This window comes from Orycteropus afer, unplaced genomic scaffold (assembly GCF_000298275.1).
Source record: "Orycteropus afer afer isolate SDZICR_OR568_19922 unplaced genomic scaffold, OryAfe1.0 scaffold00097, whole genome shotgun sequence".
Lineage (NCBI taxonomy): Eukaryota > Metazoa > Chordata > Mammalia > Tubulidentata > Orycteropodidae > Orycteropus > Orycteropus afer.
This window is the reverse complement of record NW_006921684.1, coordinates 9564470-9586197: the sequence shown is the minus strand read 5'-3', so window position 1 is coordinate 9586197 and position 21728 is coordinate 9564470. Positions and strand designations below refer to the sequence as shown.

The 21728-nt window shown below is 38.0% G+C and overlaps 1 protein-coding gene across 1 annotated transcript in view; it reads left to right on the top strand.

Moving 5' to 3' along the window:
• GRIP1 (glutamate receptor interacting protein 1) overlaps positions 1–21728 on the top strand; it is a 515267-nt gene that overhangs the window by 342286 nt on the left and 151253 nt on the right. Inside the window, exons 3-7 of the mRNA XM_042781204.1 lie at positions 1432–1567; positions 4123–4268; positions 12354–12437; positions 16683–16758; positions 19571–19716. Coding sequence (XP_042637138.1) covers positions 1432–1567; positions 4123–4268; positions 12354–12437; positions 16683–16758; positions 19571–19716 — 588 coding nt within the window. The remainder of the gene's footprint in view (positions 1–1431; positions 1568–4122; positions 4269–12353; positions 12438–16682; positions 16759–19570; positions 19717–21728) is intronic.

The window sequence follows — 21728 nt, the reverse complement described above, 5'->3', positions numbered from 1 at the left end:
AGTTTATGTGTATGATCTGAATTCCCAGGTGTATAGTAGACTTGACAAGGGACAAGGTTGTCGTCACTTCTTGGGCACAGCCAGCTACCCAGAGGGACCGAGTAGTTGAACCTGTGGGCTCGGGACCAAAGTCACAGGGGACATCAAGCTCAATTGGCATAACATACTAAACAAAACATTGTTCCACCTCCTACTTTGGTGAGTAGCGACTGGGATCTTAAAAGCTTGCATGCAGCCACCTAGATGCAACGATGGGTCTTTCCTCATCCATAGCAAGGAAGAATGAAGAAAACCAAAGATTCATGAAAAGAATTAGTCCTAGCAACTGGTACACCATGCAATCCACAGCCTATAAGACTATGAGACCAGAAGAACTAGATGGGGCCTGGGTACCACTGTCAACCACTCGGAGGGGAATCTGTGTAGGAGATCCTTGATAGAGAGGGAGAACAATGTAGAACAAAACTCAGAATCATTTGGGAAAAAAAAGGGGAGGACCAGGTTTGCTGGTCTGATAGAGCCTGGTGGAACCACTGAGACTATGGTCCCTAGATGACTTTCAGGTCTGGAACTGAACCCATACCTGTGGCTTCCAGCCAAACAAAAGATAGGCATAGGAGTTGAACATTTACCTGAGATAGATACACTCCTTGGAAAGAACAGTCATGGGAGAAAGAACAGCTGCTTATGTACAGGGAGACAACTCAAGGGGTGAGTGTGAATGGAGGGATGGACACAGGGAAGAGGTAACTATTGGGAGGAAGTGGGAAGGGAGCTGTTGCATTGTGGTGAATTGTGGTCAATGTCATGAGACAAAGTGTATGTGAACTGCTGTATGAAAAGTGAGTTTGCTCTATAAATTTTCACCCAAATCACCATTAATTAAAAAAGAGAGAGAGAGAGAGAGAGCCTTTAATATTTTCCTCGGACCTATAGAAAGCCCTTTTTTCTATTTTCTGTTGGCCTCCTAAGCTGAAATATACCATGAACGTAGAATTTCCTGCTGCACTATATGTATTATTATTATTATTTAAAATTCTATTCTAATCTCTTATCTTACAACTTTCAATTGTGCCCTGTGGAGTTACAAGGAGACAAAAACAGAGGGAGTCACTTGAGAGTGGCAGAAAACAAAGGATGAATATTATCATTTGTATACACCCATGCTGAACTATTTATTGTCAACCTAGCATGAGCTACCTTACTGGAACGCATTTTATTAATAAGCTGCAATGGAATATCTGCCTCAGCTTTATCTGCATGCACATCTTTATGAGACACTCTGCAAATTGCAATGGAAGAAAGCCACAGATATCTTTTCTCATTTAAAAAAAAAAAGTGGGAAGTTTAAGGGGAAGAGTCACTTAACTACTCACAAAAGCAACATCTGTGATTCAACTCTTGTTTAATAAGGCACTTTTCTTTTAACAGAGGAATTCAAGGGCTCCACAGTCGTTGAATTGATGAAGAAGGAAGGCACTACCCTCGGTCTGACAGTATCTGGAGGAATTGATAAGGATGGCAAGCCAAGAGTATCTAATCTGCGGCAAGGAGGCATTGCTGCTAGGTAACTGCATGTCAGGGAAATGTAGAAAAAGGAACAGAGGGTATAATTAATTTAAAAAATTAAAGCTTTGTTAGTAAAGGTCACAAAGAAATGACAGCAATCATTTGCTGGGCAGCACCTCTGCACTGAAGCACAGAGGGATGTGTTTCAGAAGCTGCCCCATAGATCTTCCCGAGTGGCTTTTCCAGCTGATGCCGGAGTCACCAGAGAGAGTCTCCTGTCATCTCAGGAGCAACTAGGCCTCCATAAAGCATGAATTTTAAAATGCCTGTATGGATCTAGTCCCAATGTGCCACTGAACAGCAGATGGACAGCAGTAGGGAATGAGACACTTGAATCATTTAAATGTGGAACATACGATGTACATGGGGGGAAACTGCCACAGAAGGAAGTCATTAGCCTCGGAAGAGTGGGAAGGCCAACTCCAGGTTACAAAGTGAAAACTCTACTTGTCCCACACCTTCTTTCTTTTCTACTTGTGGGATTCTCCTTTTCTTCAAGACAAAAAGATGGGTGGCATAATGCCTAAGGCATTTGATTGCTAACCAGAAGGCTGGCGGTTCAAGTCCACCAGCCACTCCTTGGAAGGAAGATTGGGCAATCTATTTCCATAGAGATACTGCCTTGGAAACCCAAGGAGGGGTCGCTATGAGTTGGATCTGACTCAATGACAGTGAGTTTGGTTTTGGTTTAAAAGAAGAGAAAGCTTAAAGTGAGACGTCTCATTTTGTTCTTCTTTAATGAACTGCAAATTGTACTAGTATTATGAGAGATAGAATGTTCTGGATTTGGCAACGGTGGGGAGTGTTGAGAAGAGAAGAAGCTTGCTTTATAGACAAATTCTCAATTTACCTCAGAAAGAAGGGATGAAGTTGTCAGGTTTCATTAAGAGTAAAATTAAAGTGCCTTAAGGTTGGGACACCCATATTCTTATCCACATAATCTTAAATTAAGTTTTTTACAGTTCTTGCCTTATGAAGTGTGATCTGAAATAGAGACGACTTTGGATGATCCACTTTTTCATGCAATTTATAAGCTTAACCCAATGGATTGCTCCATGATCTGAAGGTATTTGTAAGAAAGGCTGATGGGAACATAATCACTTTAATCTGTTTTCTTCAGGCTTTTCTGAGACTTCTTTCCACAGCTGTAGCCTCCTTTATTTTATAAAAGTTGTGGCCAGTCTATGATGCTAGGGCTTCATGTGTCTCTAGCTTCTTCAGACATACCCCTTGAAACAAGTGTGAATGAGGAAAAAACTGCCATTTTCAGTTATAGTAATGCTATGCCAGGTTTATGTCACTCATCTAACATTTAAGGCACTACCATTTTACAGATGTTGTGTTGTTGTTTTGTGCCATTGAGTCAGATGCGACTCATAGCGACCCCTCCTTGGGTTGCCGAGGCAGTATCACTACGGAAGTAGATTGCCCAACCTTCCTTCCGAGGAGTGGCTGGTGAGTTTGAACCTCCAGCCTTCTGGTTAGCAGTCAAGTGCCTTAGGCACTATGCTACCAGAGCTCCCCATTTTACAGATAGTAAATCAAAATGGGTAAAGATAAGATCCCTGCCCTAAAGGGACTTAGACCCTCTTAAGACAGAGAAGGTGTAAAAAAAAAAAAATGAAACGTGTAAGAGCAATAACGGTATTGTGTAATAGTAAAAAGCAGCAATGCAAGTGTTGTCACAGAGCAGCGTGTGGCTAAGTAGGCAGATGAACTGCAGTAAACCTAGGTGAGAGCGACGCTATGAACTGTTAGGCTGGTGCAGGTTAGGAAGGCCCTCGGAAGAATGATTTGGGTTGAACTTATAGGAAATAAATTTCTACTTTGGGAGAAATATTATTGAAGGTCTTTAATTGGTGACATGAATTTTAATTCCTCTCATGGGTTTTGCTGGCTGCTCTTGGTTTAGAAGTAGAGGGCAACCAAGATTCTATTATGGCAGTGAAGAGAGAGAGGAATAGTACTGAAACCCAATATTCTTATTATAGTTTCTTCTTTGCCAATATTCTTTTTTATCAGTCCTGTGGTTAGCAATAAATAGCAAAATAAGCTGACTTTCCTTGGCCCTGGACAGACCCCCAGAGAAGATGCTAGAAACTGTGAAATTTCCAAAGGGCATAGAATAAAAATGAGAGTGAATAAGAAGAAAGAAAAAGACCTATGTCTCCAGCATCTGGGTAATCTTCCCCCAGAGAACCAGCCCTTTATGAGCAACTGAAACAAATTTTCTCTTTAGTTTGTTTTATGGTGCTCTTTAAAAATAAAAAGGCCAAAGGATTATGAACCATCCAAGCAGCAGCAGACCCAGTGCAGGAGTTCTGAAGTAGAACAAGCAGCATGAGTGAGAGGAACCCATTCAATCTCTCATGCACCCCCGACTGCACTGAACTCTTGCTCTTAGGGACCAGCCATGGCCTAGGTGGCAGGAATTTCTCCTGCTTGTCAAGCATCTAGGCTTATATCCTCATTTATTAGAGGAAAGTGAAAAATACCACCAGACCAGCCTCTGGAGAGGATGTGTCCACTGAATAGACATTCTCTGTTTTGCAGAAGTGATCAGTTGGATGTGGGCGACTATATCAAAGCAGTGAATGGAATCAACCTGGCCAAATTCCGCCATGACGAGATCATCAGCTTGCTAAAGAACGTCGGGGAGAGGGTGGTTCTTGAAGTTGAGTATGAGCTGCCTCCAGTCTGTAAGTAATCACAGCCAGGAGTGGAATGACTGCATCACATTTTTTTTTCCCCCTAAACAATTGCCTCCCTGCCCCCACTTTTGTAATCAATGTCTCATTTTAGCAATGGCACATTCCTTGAGAGTCTCCTGATACGTAAAGATATTTAAATGGAGAAACTTATAGCCTACTATAAGAATTAAAAGAAGAATTAAAAAGATCACAGACATCAATAATATTATGAGGTAGTTGTTTCATTAAGTTGATCGTTGAATATCATATAATATATAAAAGAATGTTAAGCCCTTCAACAGTGGCACCAGTTAAATGTCAGTAGGATTTTTGTGAGGATTCAATGCTATAATCAGGCAAAGTACTTAAAAATCACTTGTCCACTTACTCAAAAAACCACACTCACTACCATCAAGTCGGATCCGACTCATAGTGACCCCTCCTTGGGTTTCTGAGGCATTATCACTATGGAAGTAGATTGACCAACCTTCCTTCCTAGGAGTGGCTGGTGGGTTTGAACTGCCAGCCTTCTGGTTAACAGTCAAATGCCTTAGGCACTACGCCACCAGAGTTCTTATGCACTTAGTAGCAATTAATCATATCATCTATTATTAATATTATACATAAGGCATTGTTTTTTCTTGAACTTTAAAAGAGTCAGTTTACTTTGGAATCACCAAATCTTTGCCAAGGAGTTAAGGGAAACCAGCTATCTGAAGCTAATGTTCTTTGATTATGCATTTTCATCCACCGGCATATAAATATCAATAAAACACAACACTTCTTGAAAGGAACTCAGTATAGATTTCAAAAGTAAGGGCAGTAGTGGAGATTTCCTGAGCACTATGGGTCATCCTGAGTTGGGGATTCCTGCAAAGGCTTGGAGGAGATTATGCAGGTCAAGCAGGCACAGGAACATTCCAGGCAGGGAGGTAAGAAATTAGCCCAGGTCACAGGTTGAACTACAGATAGTCCATAGAGTTACTGGAGTACAAAGGGAAAGACAGAGAAGGCCTGGAGAGGGACAAGGCCAGAGAAGTAAACAGGAGGCAAACAACTGAGGGCTTTGTACGCCGTGTTGGTAGAGCTTGGATGCATTCTGTAGGCAATAAGGAGGCCTTGAAAACTTTTAAAGCCAGGAAGCAGCATTGTCAGATCTCAGGTTTTACATCTGCCATTGTAGAATAGTCAGAAGATAAAAGCTGGAAGGCTGTTACCGTTTCCCAAAAGAGAAGTAATATCCTGGGTAAATATAACAGTTGTTGTTGTTGTTGTTGTTGTTATGTGCCGTCGAGTCGGACCCGACTCATAGCAGTATACAGTAGTAGGGTTAAACAGGACAGGGTGGGCATGAGAAGTACTTAGGGGTTAAATCCTATTATGCTTTGATGATTAGGCCAGCTTTTCTTTTTTTATTCAATAAAGCTGATGGGAAAAAGGAAAATACATATATTTTTAAAGACAAAAGTTGAAAGAACAGAAAAGAGGTCTGTTCTCCAAGGATTATCTCTACCGCTTTCTATTATGTTTGGCAAAATTAATAAGATCTTTGAGTTCACAAAATCAAAAAGATTTTTAAGCCTTCCCTTCACGTAGCTCAGACAGAGCTGAAGCATTCTGCCGCGGCCAAAGCCCTGTGAAGAAAGATGACTGCAAGACATAAGCCGCCTAAGGCCAAGACTGGCAACTCTCTCAATAATCACAGCAATTTCAGGCTTAGCTGCCCCAGAGTCCAGAAGTAATCCCAAAGAAGTGTGTGTGTATGATCTCTGTGTGTGTGTGTGTGTGTGTGTGTGTCTGTCTGTCTGTAATCTGATGGACAAAAAACTGAAGTTGACCTTGGGCGATCCACTTACCTTTTCTGAGATTCAATTTTGTGAAAAAAAGAATGGTTGATCTGCATGAATTTTAATGTTATTGTTTTACTTAAAAATTATGTGATGTTTTGAGACTGTATTTAGGGAGAACATTACCAAACTGTATCTTGAATGTCTATGTATTAAAAGTTGGTCTGGGAGCTCTGGTAGCATAGTGCCTAAGGCACTTGACTGCTAACCAGAGGGCTGGTGGTTCAAACCCACCAGCCACTCCTCGGAAGGAAGATGGGGCAATCTACTTCCGTAGTGATACTGCCTCGGAAACCCAAGGAGGGGTCGCTATGAGTCGGGTCCATCGACGGCACATAACAACAACAACAACAAAAACAAAAGTTGGTCTAGAGCAGTGCCTTCAAACATTTTTTGGTCATGTAACTCCTAAAAGAATTTTGAAATGTTATATGACCCTTACCCATGTCTTACTTAACACCTAAAAATATTTATCATAGTTCAGACATTTGGAAAAGATGGCATTTCCAGCATGTGCTTATTTTATATCTTTTAGGTACTGTTTTCATTCAAACATTGGAGCTACAGATTTACTTCATTTATTTTATGGAAAATGTTTGTCATATAATTGACAAAAGCAGTCTCACTGTTAAACCAGCATCTGAATCAGACTCTACCAGGAGTCTTTTCTTAATTAAAATAAATATACTAATGCATATCCCTGTGACAGCCTTCCTAATTCCAAATTCTAAGATGGATAGATTGATGATGATGATGATGATGATGATGATGATGACGATGATCAGGAGAGAGAGAACATAATACTTTGCCATGAAATTGATCTGAATGAAATAAGGTCCTACGCCCTTCAATGTTCCTTACTGAAGGTCTCTGCTTTGTTTTCATGGGACCCACACTCAGGAGAAGTTGTGTTCTCAAAGTTCCTCTTCATTTCATGCCTCAGAGGTTTTATATCCAGGGCAATGCATTCTAGTAAGATTCTACCGACTTGAATAAGAAACATGTCTTTGGTAAAGTAGGAAAAGGTTGCTTATAGAAGCAGAAGTGGGAAAGAAGAACTGGCAGGCAACAAACTCATTCTCAGATACCTTAATTTCAAGAAGATGGACATAGGGAAGTTGGGAAGTTGCGAAATTATTCTCTTAAAGGTAGCCATGCACAGAAATTCTTCAGGTATCACCAATTTTCAGACTACTGGTCCACAGTACCTACCATATTTGAAACTGATTGATTTCATTTTATATTAATTGATCTATTTCTTCTAAACTAGGAAGTCTAGAACATATAAGCATAGAGTCTACCTGGCTAAAAGGCAAAGTATCTAATTTGTGGTTTTAAAAATACTACTAACACATCCTTGTTAATAGCATGGAAATTCCATGTAGTTTTGAAGAATGAAAAATATGAATTTTATAGGTATTTTGAATCTCAGAGTCCTAAACCTTATAATTAATTATAATTACAGTTATGAAGAGATAGCAATGTCCTGCTACTATTTTCCATGAGTCTTTCATTCAGCAGTATCTCATGTAGTAGTGGTGAAGGGGATTAGTTTTGGAATCAGCTAGACCTGGATCTTCATTCCACCTCTTCCTGGCTGTGTGACTTTGGGGAAAGTTCTTAACTTCTCTTTGATCTTCCAATTCCTCATATATAAATTAAAATCACTGCCATTGAGTCGATTCTGACTCATAGTGACCCCCATTGGGTTTCCGAGGCTGTAAATCTTTATGGAAGTAGATTGCCCCATCTTCCTTCCACAGAGTAGCTCGTGTGTTTGAACCACTGACCTTCAGGTTAGCAGCCAAATGCATTACCCACTAAAAATCTACCATATAGGGTTATGTTGAGGAATAAACTTTATACCTAGCACATAGAAGATACTCAATAAATGTCAGCAAGTAATAATTTTTATACAAATAATCATTATTGTGTTGTTATTAACAAATACTAATTGTTTTGGCTATATTCAAGCATTTTCCCAGGTACTGTGGAAATAGAGAAAAATGTCCAAGACCCCTAACCTCAGAGAGTTTACATTCCAATTAGCAATAGAAATCCAAACATCTAACTAGCAATCGTAGCAGAAAAAAAGAAATTATATAATAGTAGCAAAATCAAAGGGAACCTTAATAATTGAGGATTTAGTTTGAACTTGTATATCAAGGAAACCATGAAAGCTGAGTATGATTTATGATAGTTTGAAAACAGAGATTGAGGTCATTCAAGACAGAAAACAGCTTGAGAAGGCTCAAAGAGGTAGGGCATATTTGGCCAATTCTCAGCAGAGAGAATCATACTAAATGACCTGTCTGAGGTATATTTAAGCTGAAAAGGCAATTTAGGTTCTCAGTTGCAGAAGCAAAATGACGAAGTTAACGTCATCATTTGGAAAGTGTTATAACAAGATGCACACGTTGTGCCACTGCTGTGACTCTAAGGTCAACCACTTTCAAAAGTTGACCTGTGGCAAATGTGGGTACCTTGCCAAGTACAAGAGAAAGTATAATTGGAGTGTCAAAGGTAAAAGACAAACTACCACCAGTACTGGTCAGATGAGTCATCTAAGAATTACATGCCACAGATCCAGGCATGGATTCTCTGAAGGAACAACAGCCAAACCCAAGAGGACAGTTGTTGCACCAACCAGTTCATTTTAAGGACTTTAACTCTTAATTGTGCAGTAAGTGTTCTCTACTAAATATTGATAGCTAGATGTCTCTGTGTGTGTGTGTGTGTGTGTGTACATACGTATGTGTGCATAAAAGGAGCTCTACTAGTGCAGTGCCTAAGTCGTTTAACTGCTAACCAGGTTGACTGTTCAAATCCACCAGCCATTCCACAGAAGGAAAATGAGGCAATCTACTTCCACAAAGATTTATGGTCTTGGAAACCCAATCGGGGTTACTATGGGTCAGAATTGACTCGATGGTAATGGGTTTGGTTTTTTTGGTTTATGTATGTGTGCATAATATAGTTGAGGGCCAGAGTTGTAAATATAATTTATTTTGAATGAATAACATACCAAAGACCTTGGATTTTCATTCTCTTGGCAATAGGGAGTTGCTGATTTCTGAGGTTTCTTTTCCTTTCCTTTCTTTTTTTGAAGGTAGAATAGAAATATCCACATATCCCTTCCTTTCCCCCTTTACCAAGAAAAGAAAAAGATTATGTACTTAATCAAGTTGCTTCAAGTGGAAATAAGAAAACATTTGGTTTGAACTCCTTTTTATTCATCTAATTAAAACTATACCTCAACACTTTCAGCTATTTGTATGTATTGTTCCTAGTTGATTAGAATAAACTGAAACTCCCTGGTAGCAAGAATATGACATTTGATTAAATCAGCAGTATACCAGCTAGTGACCTGATAAAATTAACACTTTAGTAAATGTATCAGCAGCTATTGCTGCAAAGCAATTCACTCCCAGACTCACTGGTTTAAAATAAAACTTGTTCATTCTCTGTGTGTTGGCTGATCTGGGCTAGGCTCACTTGTGCAACTCCTCTTCAATCTGGGGGTCCGAGTTTGGCTCAGATCTTCTCCAAGTGGTTCACCCTGGTATCCTTTCTGAAGGAGCAGCAGCTACTCAGGCAAAGCCCTTATCCTGTCAATGGCAGAGGGAAAGGAAGACAAGCCCAATCACATGAGCACTTTTCCAGCCTTTGCTTGCATGTCTTAATACCTCATTGGCCAAAGCAAGTCACATGGGCAAAGCTAACATAATGAGGTTGGAAAATACATAAATCCTTTTCTCCTACTGAGGTATAGGGTGGGGCTAGGAGGCAAGGAAGGAGTATGTAATTTAGAAAAATCTATCACAGTAAATATAACTGTATAGAAGTATATCCATATTTGCTTATAGAAACAAGAACAACAACAGTTCAACTATAATACTGAGGCAAATATTGGTGTTTACCTCGCTCTTCCATACACTAACTTTGATTCACATGTGTGAAGTAATGAGTCAAATTCACATGGCAATACAGGAAGTCTGTTATTGAGTGTGAAAACCCAATTATCAAGAGCCAGTTATGCAAATAAAAGTATTAAAGACCAAATCTATTTCATTAATTATATTGAATTGCAGTTGACATTCACATTTATCTTTGTAAATGATGGAGAGCAATGGTGTGGGTAAACTACAACAATAAATAATCCAAAAATTCTTTATATTGACTTTAGATGTGCTTTTAACAGTTTGTAGTCAATAAGACTGGCTCAAGCAAATTTAAAATTATTGTGTTTTGCATTCCCAGAACGGACTCTCAGCCAGCAAGGACAGGTGGCCCAGAAATAGAATTTGGTCACATATAATTGAAACTTGATTTAATGATTAAGTGAAATAACTTTTGTAAACCATTTGTAAAGTTCCTGGCACATTAATTGTTTCTCCCATATCCTTTCCTTTCGTCCCTACCAAGACAACAAAAAAATCACGTTCTTAATCTTTTCCAGTGGCTGATGAGTCATGGAAATAAACATTTGGTTCAAACTCATTTTTTTTTTTCATTTAATTAAAACTGTACCACAACACTTTCAGCTATTTGTATGTACTGTTCCTAGTTGATTAGAATAAACTGAAATTCCCTTGATGGCAAGAATATGACATTTAATTAAATCAGCAGTATACCACAACATTTGTTCAGCTGTAGGTTTATGTTGTTTTCAGCAGATCCAAGTTCTTACGGCACTTTATATACCAGCCGAGTAGTGTGTAATTTTCTGAAGTTAAGTATGTATTTTTCATAATTATGTCCATTTTGAGTGTAAACACTTTGAGTGTTCACAATTCCTTATAACTGAAAATAATTGTGATTAATGCTGAATTAAAACTAGTTGCTATTTCTGTAAATGGTAAAAAAAAAAAAAAGAGTTCTTTTAAAACATGCCTTAAATTTTGTCTCTATATTTCTTTTTGATAGTCTCATAATAAATCCTTCAGGATCTGATAATATTAATGTAAAAATGTATTACTGATAATGAATACAGACAGGATCTGATAATATTAATGTAAAAATGTATTGCTGATAATGAATACAGATGTAGATAATTAGATATTACACACAAATTCAAAACAAGGACTTAAAACTATCAACTTACTTAATTTACAGGTTTTCCTGTCTCCATGAATAAAACATGCTTGTATCCATGATGATAAAATACTAATCTGTGGATATTTTACTTTTTAAAAATGCAGCAATTGTGTACTCTACAACCAGAATCATTCACCAGTTTTTTTAAATTGGTCTTTCAGAATACTTGGGTGATTAATACTTTCATACAACATATATCCTCATACATGTATGTAATGTAATTAGATAATGCAGCTTGGCAATGCAATTTCATTTTGTAAAATGAGAGTAATCACTGGGCAAACACAGCATAACCATGATGGAATCAACTAACATTAAGTAAATGTTTATTTTTCGGTCAATAATAATATTCTTGAAAGGACTTAGAATTTCTTTTGTCCTCCAAGTTTTTTTTTTTGATTGTTGATGCCTTTGCTTAATAGTTATTTATCATGCCAGAACAGCTGTATGCATCAGCCTAATCTATTGATAGGCATCCCTAGGTGTCACAAATGGCTAAGCACTTTACTACAAACCTAAAGGCTGGCAGTCCGAACCTAGCCAGAGGCAGCTCAGAAGAAAGACCTGGCAGTCTGCTTCTCAAAGCTCACAGCCTTGAAAACCCTATGACATGTACTTCTACTCTACAACACATGGAGTTGCCATGAGTTAGAATCAACTTGACAGCAACTGCGTTTTGTTTTATCTATTGATAGCAATTAGAGAGCAATACGTTTCTCTGTGCCAGTTTCAAAAATAAAAACAAATGCATCAATTAGTTTGTAAGTTTTGTGATAATCATACTGTTTTGTATTTTACAAGAAAAGCATTTCTATTTATCATATACAATTGTCCCTCTTGTTATGTAGAACTTACAGACTATAAGTACTATCCTTTTTCTAGAAATTTGACACACAGGATGAAAGGAAGTAGCTATGATTTTAGTTTTACTTGAATCTGTATGATTTATCTATGTAGATGACTATATTCTGGTATTTTTATGTCATTGCAATTATTTTTTTCTAAGATTTTCTTTAACAAGAAATTATTCCTTTTTTATTATTCAAAACAAGAATTATTTGCAATAGGAGTACTTTACATCACATCAAAAAAAGTTAAATGTGTTTTTATGACTTGATTCTTACAGTTCCTCTTTCTTTCCCACATTCAGCTGTACAAGGATCAGGTATCATTTTCCGAACGGTGGAGGTCACATTACATAAAGAAGGCAACACTTTTGGGTTCGTAATACGAGGTGGGTCATTGTAAGAAAATAAGAATTTTCAGAAATTCTTGGAGAATTTATCAGTGAAATACTTGGAGTGAACTAGGTCATTAAAAATACTGATACTCCCAATGTTTTTGTAAAGTCACCTTATAATATATGAAACCTTTTTTTAAAAAAAATAAATAAAACAATGAATAGGAATCAAAATAGAGTCCAAATGATCTAGGTTCAATTTCAATCCATTAATACAGAGTGAGAAGCCACTATTTGTAATCCTTATCAATTTACAGTCATATTACTGACTTTTTATATTTTTCAACATGTCTTTTGCCTTCCCTTTAAACTTTGCTATATCACTGAATGAAAAATGCTGATTATAGCTTGATTTGGCTTAATGTACTAGGATTAAGCAACTTGGTTTAAATTATTTTCTCCTGAAACATATTTTGTTATTGTAACTTTTATAAAAATGGACTGAAGATAATCTGATCCTTTGGGCACTGTGAATAAAACCATTAATTCAGAGCTATAATTCTGGCTTTTAATATCTTACATTTCTTATTAGCAATTCCAGCCCTTAAAGACTATGCTTACACTAACAACTTGTAATTCCTACTGTGATAGTGGGGTTCAGTAGGAAACTAGGTATGTATCAGGGGTTTCACATTTCTTGATTTGTTGTTGTTGTTCTTGTTATTTTTACCTATAACATTGTGAACTTCATCAGATTAAAAATTCTATCAAAATTATTAAATCATGACTTACTATTAGCTAAGCATTTTAATAAATATATATGTATCAAAGAATGAAAGAGATGTGTTCATTTCTATAGACTTGTCTTAAATGACTGAGCTTTAAGCATTCAGTTCCATTGTGTATCAATCATTTAGCAAATCAATCAATCAGATATTTATTAAGCCCATGACAACATGTCAGCATAGGACAAAGTACTATGGAGTCATAAGACAAGACTCCTATCTACAGGCAATTACAGTTCAGTGAATTTAAGACATAAATTGATAAAGTGCCCAAGTGAGTGGTACAGAGAACAGGGAACTAGAAATTCACTAAGTGGTTTAGACCAGTAGTTATTAGATTTTTCTGACCAAAATCTATTTTTAGGTGGAGCAACAGACCCCAAGATCTCCTTTATCCTTCTTACCTCCAAAGTTCTATGAAAGAGAATTAGGTGAATAAAATGAAAACTCATTGTACAAATAATTTTGGATTGGGAGTGGGGTGGGATGATATATACAAATCTGTTTCTCATACCATACAATATAGGTATGAGAGAGGGGCACTTGAGTCACATGCATGAATGCCTAATTATTGAAAAACTGTAGTAAAAAAATACTGTTGATGTGAATATTCATCACTAGTTACTGTAGAGTTAATCAAAATAACAAAAAAAAAAAAATGAGAGCTAAAGCAAAAATAATCTATTGCTAAGAAATAAAAGGAACAGGAACAATTGAAATTCACAACCACATCAAAACACTGATGATGTAATGTTAACCAAAGTCCTTCCTATAATTTACAGGGATTTCAAATACCTGTGTGTGTGTGCACATGCACATGCATGGCATAGTTCTTTTGTAACATAGGTCAAGAATACTGCCGAGTACGTTTTAGGCACTTAATAAGTGAATCAGTAATTGAATGTTGCTTAATCTCATGTTGACATCAGACTTTTTAGTAATAATGAACCAAATTTATTTTATGAATGCTACGTTTTTGTAGGTTTTAATAACTACCTTAGTATATTAGTTATACATAAAAATAAAAGTTTGAGGAATTTTGCATAATTTCTCAATGAGAACCGAATGAAAAACTGAGATTTTTTAGATCAGTTTGATATCCATCTGGACCATCTTCTCACCTCAAAAGGTAGCTATCTCTCATCCCTTAAGAACCATTAGTTAATTACAAAAAGAGTTGCTGAATAAGAAAGTGCTAACCAGAAGGCTGGCGGTTCAAACCCACCAGCCACTCCTCGGAAGGAAGGTTGGGCAATCCTACTTCCGTAGTGATACTGCCTCAGAAACCCAAGGAGGGGTCGCTATGAGTCAGGGCTGACTCGACGGCACATAACAACAACAACAACGACATAGAAATATTACTATGGCAGAAAAGATTTAACAGTGTAGGAGGTATCTGAGCTGAATTTAAATCAATGGAGATACCAGGACAATCAGGGAAAAGGGAAAGACATTGAAGATGAATATTCATTTAGTACTGGAGAATTGCTTTTCAATCATCTAGAATGGGACCTTGCCCATTAAAACAAGCTTTTAGCTAATGAATGGATTAGATTTCTTATGCTCTAAATCAAAGTTCTGAACCTTAACTCTCCCAACAATAGAACATTGGATCCATAGAATGAAAAACGGTGTTCTGGCCTAAATCTTTGGTAGTTTAATTTCAGCTCATTTCCTTCCCAGCAAGCTAAGGGAGATGGTTTGGGCTAACAAGAAAACCATTCTGCCAGTGTGTTTCTTTTCGCTTTGGGCAAAGAAACATTCTCTAATGAGCATCCCAAATATAAAATTTTAGGTCAGTCTGTTCAGCTACGTATGCTGCCAGATTTTTAGTTTTGGGCTACATTGTAGCCCCACCTGCAATTAAATTGATAGTTTTAAAATGTATCCCAGGTGATGCTAATGTGCAGCCAGGATTGAAAATACCACTGATCTCTGGTCGATCTCTGCTTTCCTTTACAGTGAAATTCCCACTTTAGGTAAAGAGGAATTTTTTAAGTTATCAAATTAAATGAGACAATAAAATACTGAAATGGAGTTTTTATCGGTCTGCTGGACTGAATAAATTACTTATAATAGAACTGTGCATGAAAGGACCAGTTGTCTTCATCAGGAAAAGTGAATCTTTTCATTTTTCTCTTATGCTAGATTCTTTAAGTTGACCTCTTTGCCTGTGCCAGGTTTAGGAAGGAAGTAAACCTTACAATAGCATTTACATTTTTTAGATACTGGCAAACTAAGTCCACCAGATGGGCAGCCAGGAGGGTGATATACAAGGAAATCAGGTCACATGAAGAATCATAAAGGAAACTGGAAATGTTCAGCCTTAAGAAGATGAGATTTAGCTGGCGAACGCTCACTTTTTTCAACTTTCAGAAAGATGTTCTTGTGGAAGAGAGCATACATTTTTGCTTTACTACTCTAGGTAATAGGACTAGAACCAGTGGGTGAAAGTTGCAGAAGATAGACATCAGTTGAATATTAGGAAGAAATTTCTAATACTCATGTAAGTCCAAACATGAAATGAGCTGCCTCAAATCTAGTAAGTAGGTCAACACTAGTGACTCTCAAGCAGAAGCCAGGGGAGCATAGATTAAGGAAGTTGTACCAGCAGGGCAAGTACCAGTAATTTGCAATTTGCCTCCAAATATGGAAGGGGCCCTGAGACCTGAAAAAGAGGCTGACAACTCCAGGATTACAGTGAAGGAGTTTATTAAGGAGGATTTACATATGAGGCGAGGCCTGGGTGGCAGCAGAACTGCTTCAGTTCTCTACATCCCCCAGTGGGAGGCGAGGTTTTTATGGCTTGGGAACAAAGGTGGCTACATTCCAGAACTTCAACCTCCAAAGTCACTTTATCAAAACTTACATGAGGGTGATTTAGTAAGTGGAAGTGGGCTATCAGAAGCAAGGATGACCACATTCAGCCTCACAAAACCTGTTTCCCCTTCATGTACAAAGGGGCCTTGGATTAAAAAGAGAATTTTACAGTGAATCCTCATCTAAGCATTGTATCTGGCTTGACATATCCTCAAAATTTGCCAAAAAAATTTTAACACCTTCTATTTTAATCGGTGCCACTTTAGTCACTTGGATTTTTCCTTTTATTAATACTTGGATTTTTTATTTTACTTTAATATTTATTTTATGTCAAGATTGAATGTCACCAGATATACATACCTGTACTTTGTTTATAACTGGAAGCTGCTGTAACTGGCCAATATCTGGTGTAATTAGTTGGTATTCTTGCCATGCCAGTTGTCATATATTTTATGTATTATCCCTAATTACAGCCATATATTTATTGAGAGGTGAAGAAATGGTGACTTCAAAATCATACTCTATATAAAATGAATGAGACTTTAAAGTTATTATGTGGCCAGAAGGAAAATTTCACATATTTTCCTCAATATATCAACAAATGTACTTCAGTTTCTCAGCTAGAATTTGGTAAGTGAATTTTGTACATGGCAACAATGAAAGCATTTTAAGCCTTATTTCTTTTCTTTGCTAGGGGGAGCACATGATGATAGAAATAAATCTCGTCCGGTTGTGATAACATGTGTTCGTCCTGGAGGGCCTGCTGACAGGTAAACTTCATCTATCTGTGCCACTGTCTAAATAGATTAAGTAAATCTGGGGACTTTGGCATGGAAGTTGATGAGCTAGAACTGTTATAGTAAAAGATAGATACTAAGTAAAAGATAGATACTAAAATGTGAAAATTAAAAGACTTTAGGCTGTGGAGTTAGAAACAAAACAAGCGTTGACTGGCTTCTGCACTTACTACCCAATGCCATTTACAAGTGGCTTAACACTTCCGAGCTCAGCCTCCTCCACTGTAAAATGTAAATAAAATACCTACCTTTTAGAGTTGTTAGGAGCCTTGGTGGTACACTGGTTAAGCACTGGGCTGTTAATCAAAAGGCCAACAATTCAAACCCACTACAAGGGAAAGATGTGGCAATCTGCTTCTGAAAAGATTTACAGCCTTGGAAACCCTATGGAGCAGTTCTACTTTGTACTATAGGGTTACTGTGAGTCAGAATTTACTCAAAAGCAACTAATTTTGGGGTTTTTAGGGTTTTTGAGGAGCCCTAGAGGTACAGTGGTTAAAGCATTTGGCTTTAACTGAAAGGTTAGTAGTTTGAACCCACCAGCTGCTCTATGGGAGAAAGATGTGGCACTATGCTTAGCAACCTTGTGGAAGCAATTTCTGCTCTTTCCTATAGGGTCACGATGAGTCAGAATCGACTTGACAGCAGTGGATTTGGTTTGGTTTTTGTAGCATTATTTAGTCATTATTAGGGGCTCTGGTAGCATAGTGCCTAAGGCACTTGACTGCTAACCAGAAGGCTGGCGGTTCAAACCCACCAGCCACTCCTCAGAAGGAAAGTTGGGCAATCTACTTTCATAGTGATACTGCCTCAGAAACCCAAGGAGAGGTCGCAATGAGTCGGGGCCAACTCGACAGCATATAACAACAACATTTAGTTTTATCAGACACTGGAGATACATGGTACCTTGCAGAGGGCCTGCCACATTGAAAGCCCTTAATTAAATGGCAGCTGGGGGGGGACAGGGGATGTCAGCTGAGTCTTTCAAGGCATGCACTTGAAGTGGCATCATCTTTAATTGCTAATCACTCAACCTGGAAAGATAAGTAGTGGGATCAGATTCTTATCATCAGGATCCTTATCATTACTGCTATTACTACTGCCTTTTGGTGACAATTATCTAGGTCAGAATGGAAGTAACTTTTAGTAAGATGGAATGAATATTGTCAGTCTCTAGACCTTTCTCTTGCCTTCTAATTTGAATATTGAAAGGGCAGTTCCTTCAGCTTTCATATTTTGAACCATGTGGGGTCCCAAACTTACAGTTTAGAGGTCTCAGGACATACTTAGGTTTGTATTAATTCCCAAAGCAACAGTTGACTCCATAATGGTGGGGGAGCATAACTCCTGCCATTAGGCATTATTGAAAGGTAGGAGGCAAATACACTGATTTGCCCATCTCTGCACTATGTTTCAGACCAGGAATAGGCTTTCAAACCTTTATATATATATATATATATATAGTAGATAGAGTCATGGTAATAAGTATTTATTATATTTATTGAGCACTTACTATGGACTGGGAACTGTGCTAAGTGGTTGGCAGACATTATTTTTTCTCCATAGCCACCTTTTAAATGAGGTATTTTTACCCATCTTTACAGATGGAAAAACTGAGGCCCACTATGGTTAAATGACTTGCCTGCTATTAAGCAGAAAAACTAGTATAGGAAACCAGGTACATTTTCCTTCAAAGCCATACTGTAAGCTCACTTTTTATAAAGATGATGTTTAAGATAAAGTAAGAAAATTTGAAGGTGCTTGTCTCAAATGTGTTCAAGATTTCTAACTAAAGATAACCCAAAGTCACAATTTCCTGGGAAATGTCTCTTTCCCTTCTCATGCTTCTCCTAGGCAAATAAGAGTATGTCCCGTCTCTTACTAAAATAGAGTTGGGTTTGACAAAAATATCAGAAACAGGTTACTAGTTTATAAGCAACTTGTTACCAAATTAATTTAGGACAAAAAGAAATCTAAAAATTTAAGATAAAAAATACAGAGTCAAAATATCTGGAGAATTATCTAGATGAAATATGGGATATATTATGTAGATAAAATAGATCATTTTTATTCTTTCCAAATCCTACACTTGCAATTCCCACTTGATTTTCCCATCTCCTGGGCCCTCCCTGAGGCAGGGCAGATGTAATCTGGAGCTCTCCCTAGATCACCTTGTGTCACTAATGTCCTGACATATATTTTTCCCAGAGCCGTGAGTGCCTATGGACATAGCAGAGAGAATAGCATTTGCCTGCCTCTCCCAGGGAATGTGAGACTGAATCAATTTAATGATTGCCAAATGGTCTTATAAATCAGTGGGAAAATTTACAGACTAGGGAAATTCTTCACCAGCATTCTCTAACCCGCTTGGGTTTACTGGTAATAAATTGAATGAAATCAGCAGGCTTTTCTGCTCACCTGGCTTTGGGAAGAGAGGTGAATGCTATTCCGTGGGCTCTAATAAATTAATTTTAGACATTCAGGCAAAAATCCAGAGAAAGGGAAAATGCACCTTCATTACTTTTGTACCCTAAGAGTTAACTGGGGGTAACTTGGTTATTTGCTACTGAGTAGTTATTTTCTCATTACTAATTTTCATATTACAGCAATTTTCTGCTCAGGGTTACCTCTTAACTCTCTTACTGTCACACTTGATGCTTAAAAAGGAATGCAAATGGGGTGGATGGCAGAATGTGTGCAAAAGAACTACTTTGGCTGAGTGACTATTAATGCTGCGTCCCATTATGCTAAGTTAATAAAGGCTGTTCCTTTATTCTCCCTTCAGAGAGGGCACAATCAAACCTGGTGATAGGTTGCTCAGTGTGGATGGAATTCGGCTTCTTGGAACCACGCACGCTGAAGCCATGAGTATTCTTAAACAGTGTGGACAAGAAGCAACGCTGCTGATAGAATACGATGTCTCAGTAATGGGTATGTTGTGATTGCTAAGCTCTAGAACAATGTCACTGCCCTTTCCTGATCGACTACTTTGGCTTAAGCATGAACTGTTATGCCCCCTGTAGCAGACAGAATTTCATCTGATCTATGTCATTATTTTGTTTGGGTTCAGGTAGAGGTGAGTGGTACTTGTGAATATTTAGAGTTCTCATGTCAGTAGGTTAGTTCTGTGAAAAGGTCCCATTCTGTCAGTGCGTTTCACCTAGCAGTCACCTCCTATATCTGAATTAGTCTCTGGCAGCAAAGTATTTTCTCTTCCAAATTACAAAAATAGTATTATTAACTTGTTGTTAGGTGCTGTCGAGTTGGTTCCAACTCGTAGCAACCTGTGTACAATAGAACAAAACACTGCCCAGTCCTCTGCCATCCCCACCATTGTTACCATGCTTGAGCCCAGCATCACAGCCACTGTGTCAGTCTGTCTTGTTAGGGGTCTTCCCCTTTTTCACTGACCTTCTACTTTAGCAACCATGATATCCTTTTCCAGGGACTGGTTCCTTCTGACAAAATGACCAAAGTACAAGAGACAAAGTCTGGTCATTCTCACTTGTAAGGAGCATTCCAGCTTTACTCCCTCCAAGACAAATTTGTTCATTTTTCCAGCAGTCCTTGGTATATTCAACATCCTTCACCAACACCACGATTCAAATTCATCAATTCTTCTGTGGTTTTCCTTATTCATTGTCCAGTTTTCACATACATATGAGGCAACTGAAAATATGATGGCTTGGGTCAGGTGCACCTTAATCTTCAAAGTGACGTCTTTGCTCTTTAACACTTTATTATTAGGTACTGGTAATTTTTGTTTTACTACATGGAGACTGGGAATAGTAGGGGATTCCTTTCTTTCTTCTGACTTCATAATATGAAGCCAGTGAATCAGGATTAATTGATGGTGACATTCAATTATTATACTTAGAGACAAGAGAAAGCAAAGGGATATGTAGTATCATTGATTAAAATGAGGAGTGCAGTACTCAGTACTCTTTCTTTAAATATGAAGTAGCTCTGTTTCTACCCTCACACCTATAGTAAAATGGGGAAGATACTGTCCTGTGGCTTTTAATTGTTAAGAGAAAGACTGAGTCTTATGTAATGTGGACTAACTCACTAACACACTGCCCTTGAGTTGGATCCAACTCATAGCAACCCCTCCTTGGGTTTCCGAGGAGTATCACTACAGAAGTAGATTGCCCAACCTTCCTTCTGAGGAGTGGCTGGTGGGTTTGAACTGCCTTAGGCACTACACCACAAGAGCTCTCATAATGTTGACTAACAGAGAAAAATTATGAAACAATGAATTGGAACCTGAAATTGAAACTTAAAGTACTCCTTACAATTATCACACTTGATTATGTGACCTGACCTCTTAAGCAAAATTTACGAGCAAATTTTTGGTGGTGAAATGTAGCAGAGAAAGCAGACTTACTCTGTTACTACCAACTCCTTTATTTCTCACTCAGTGATTCATGCAAGAAGTCCTGTTGGTATAATGGTTAAGCACTATAATGGTTAAGTTGGTATAATGGTTAAAAGAAAGGTTGGTAGTTCATATCCACCCAGCGGTTCAGCACGAGAAAGACCTAGCGAATCTGCCCATGTAGACAGCCTAGAAAATCCTGTGGGTCAGTTCTACTCTGTCACATAGGGTTGGTATCGACTCACTGGCACTGAACAACAACAACATGATTCATATAGAACAGTGTTGCTTGGGATTGTTCTGTCTGCTAGCCTAGAATGTTTCAGAGAAGTATGAGATTTCCTGCAGGGCTTAAAGTATGAGGTTTAAGGAGTCCTCAGCAGGATAAATGGTGCACTATGTCCTTGACAGATAAAGTTCAAAATAAATAAATAAATAAAACCCAAACTCACTGCCATCGAGTCAATTACAACTCATAGTAATCCCCTTTGGGTTTCCGAGGCAGTAAATCTTTATGGAAGTAAATTGCCCCATCTTCCTTCTGCAGAGCAGTTGCTGAGGTTGA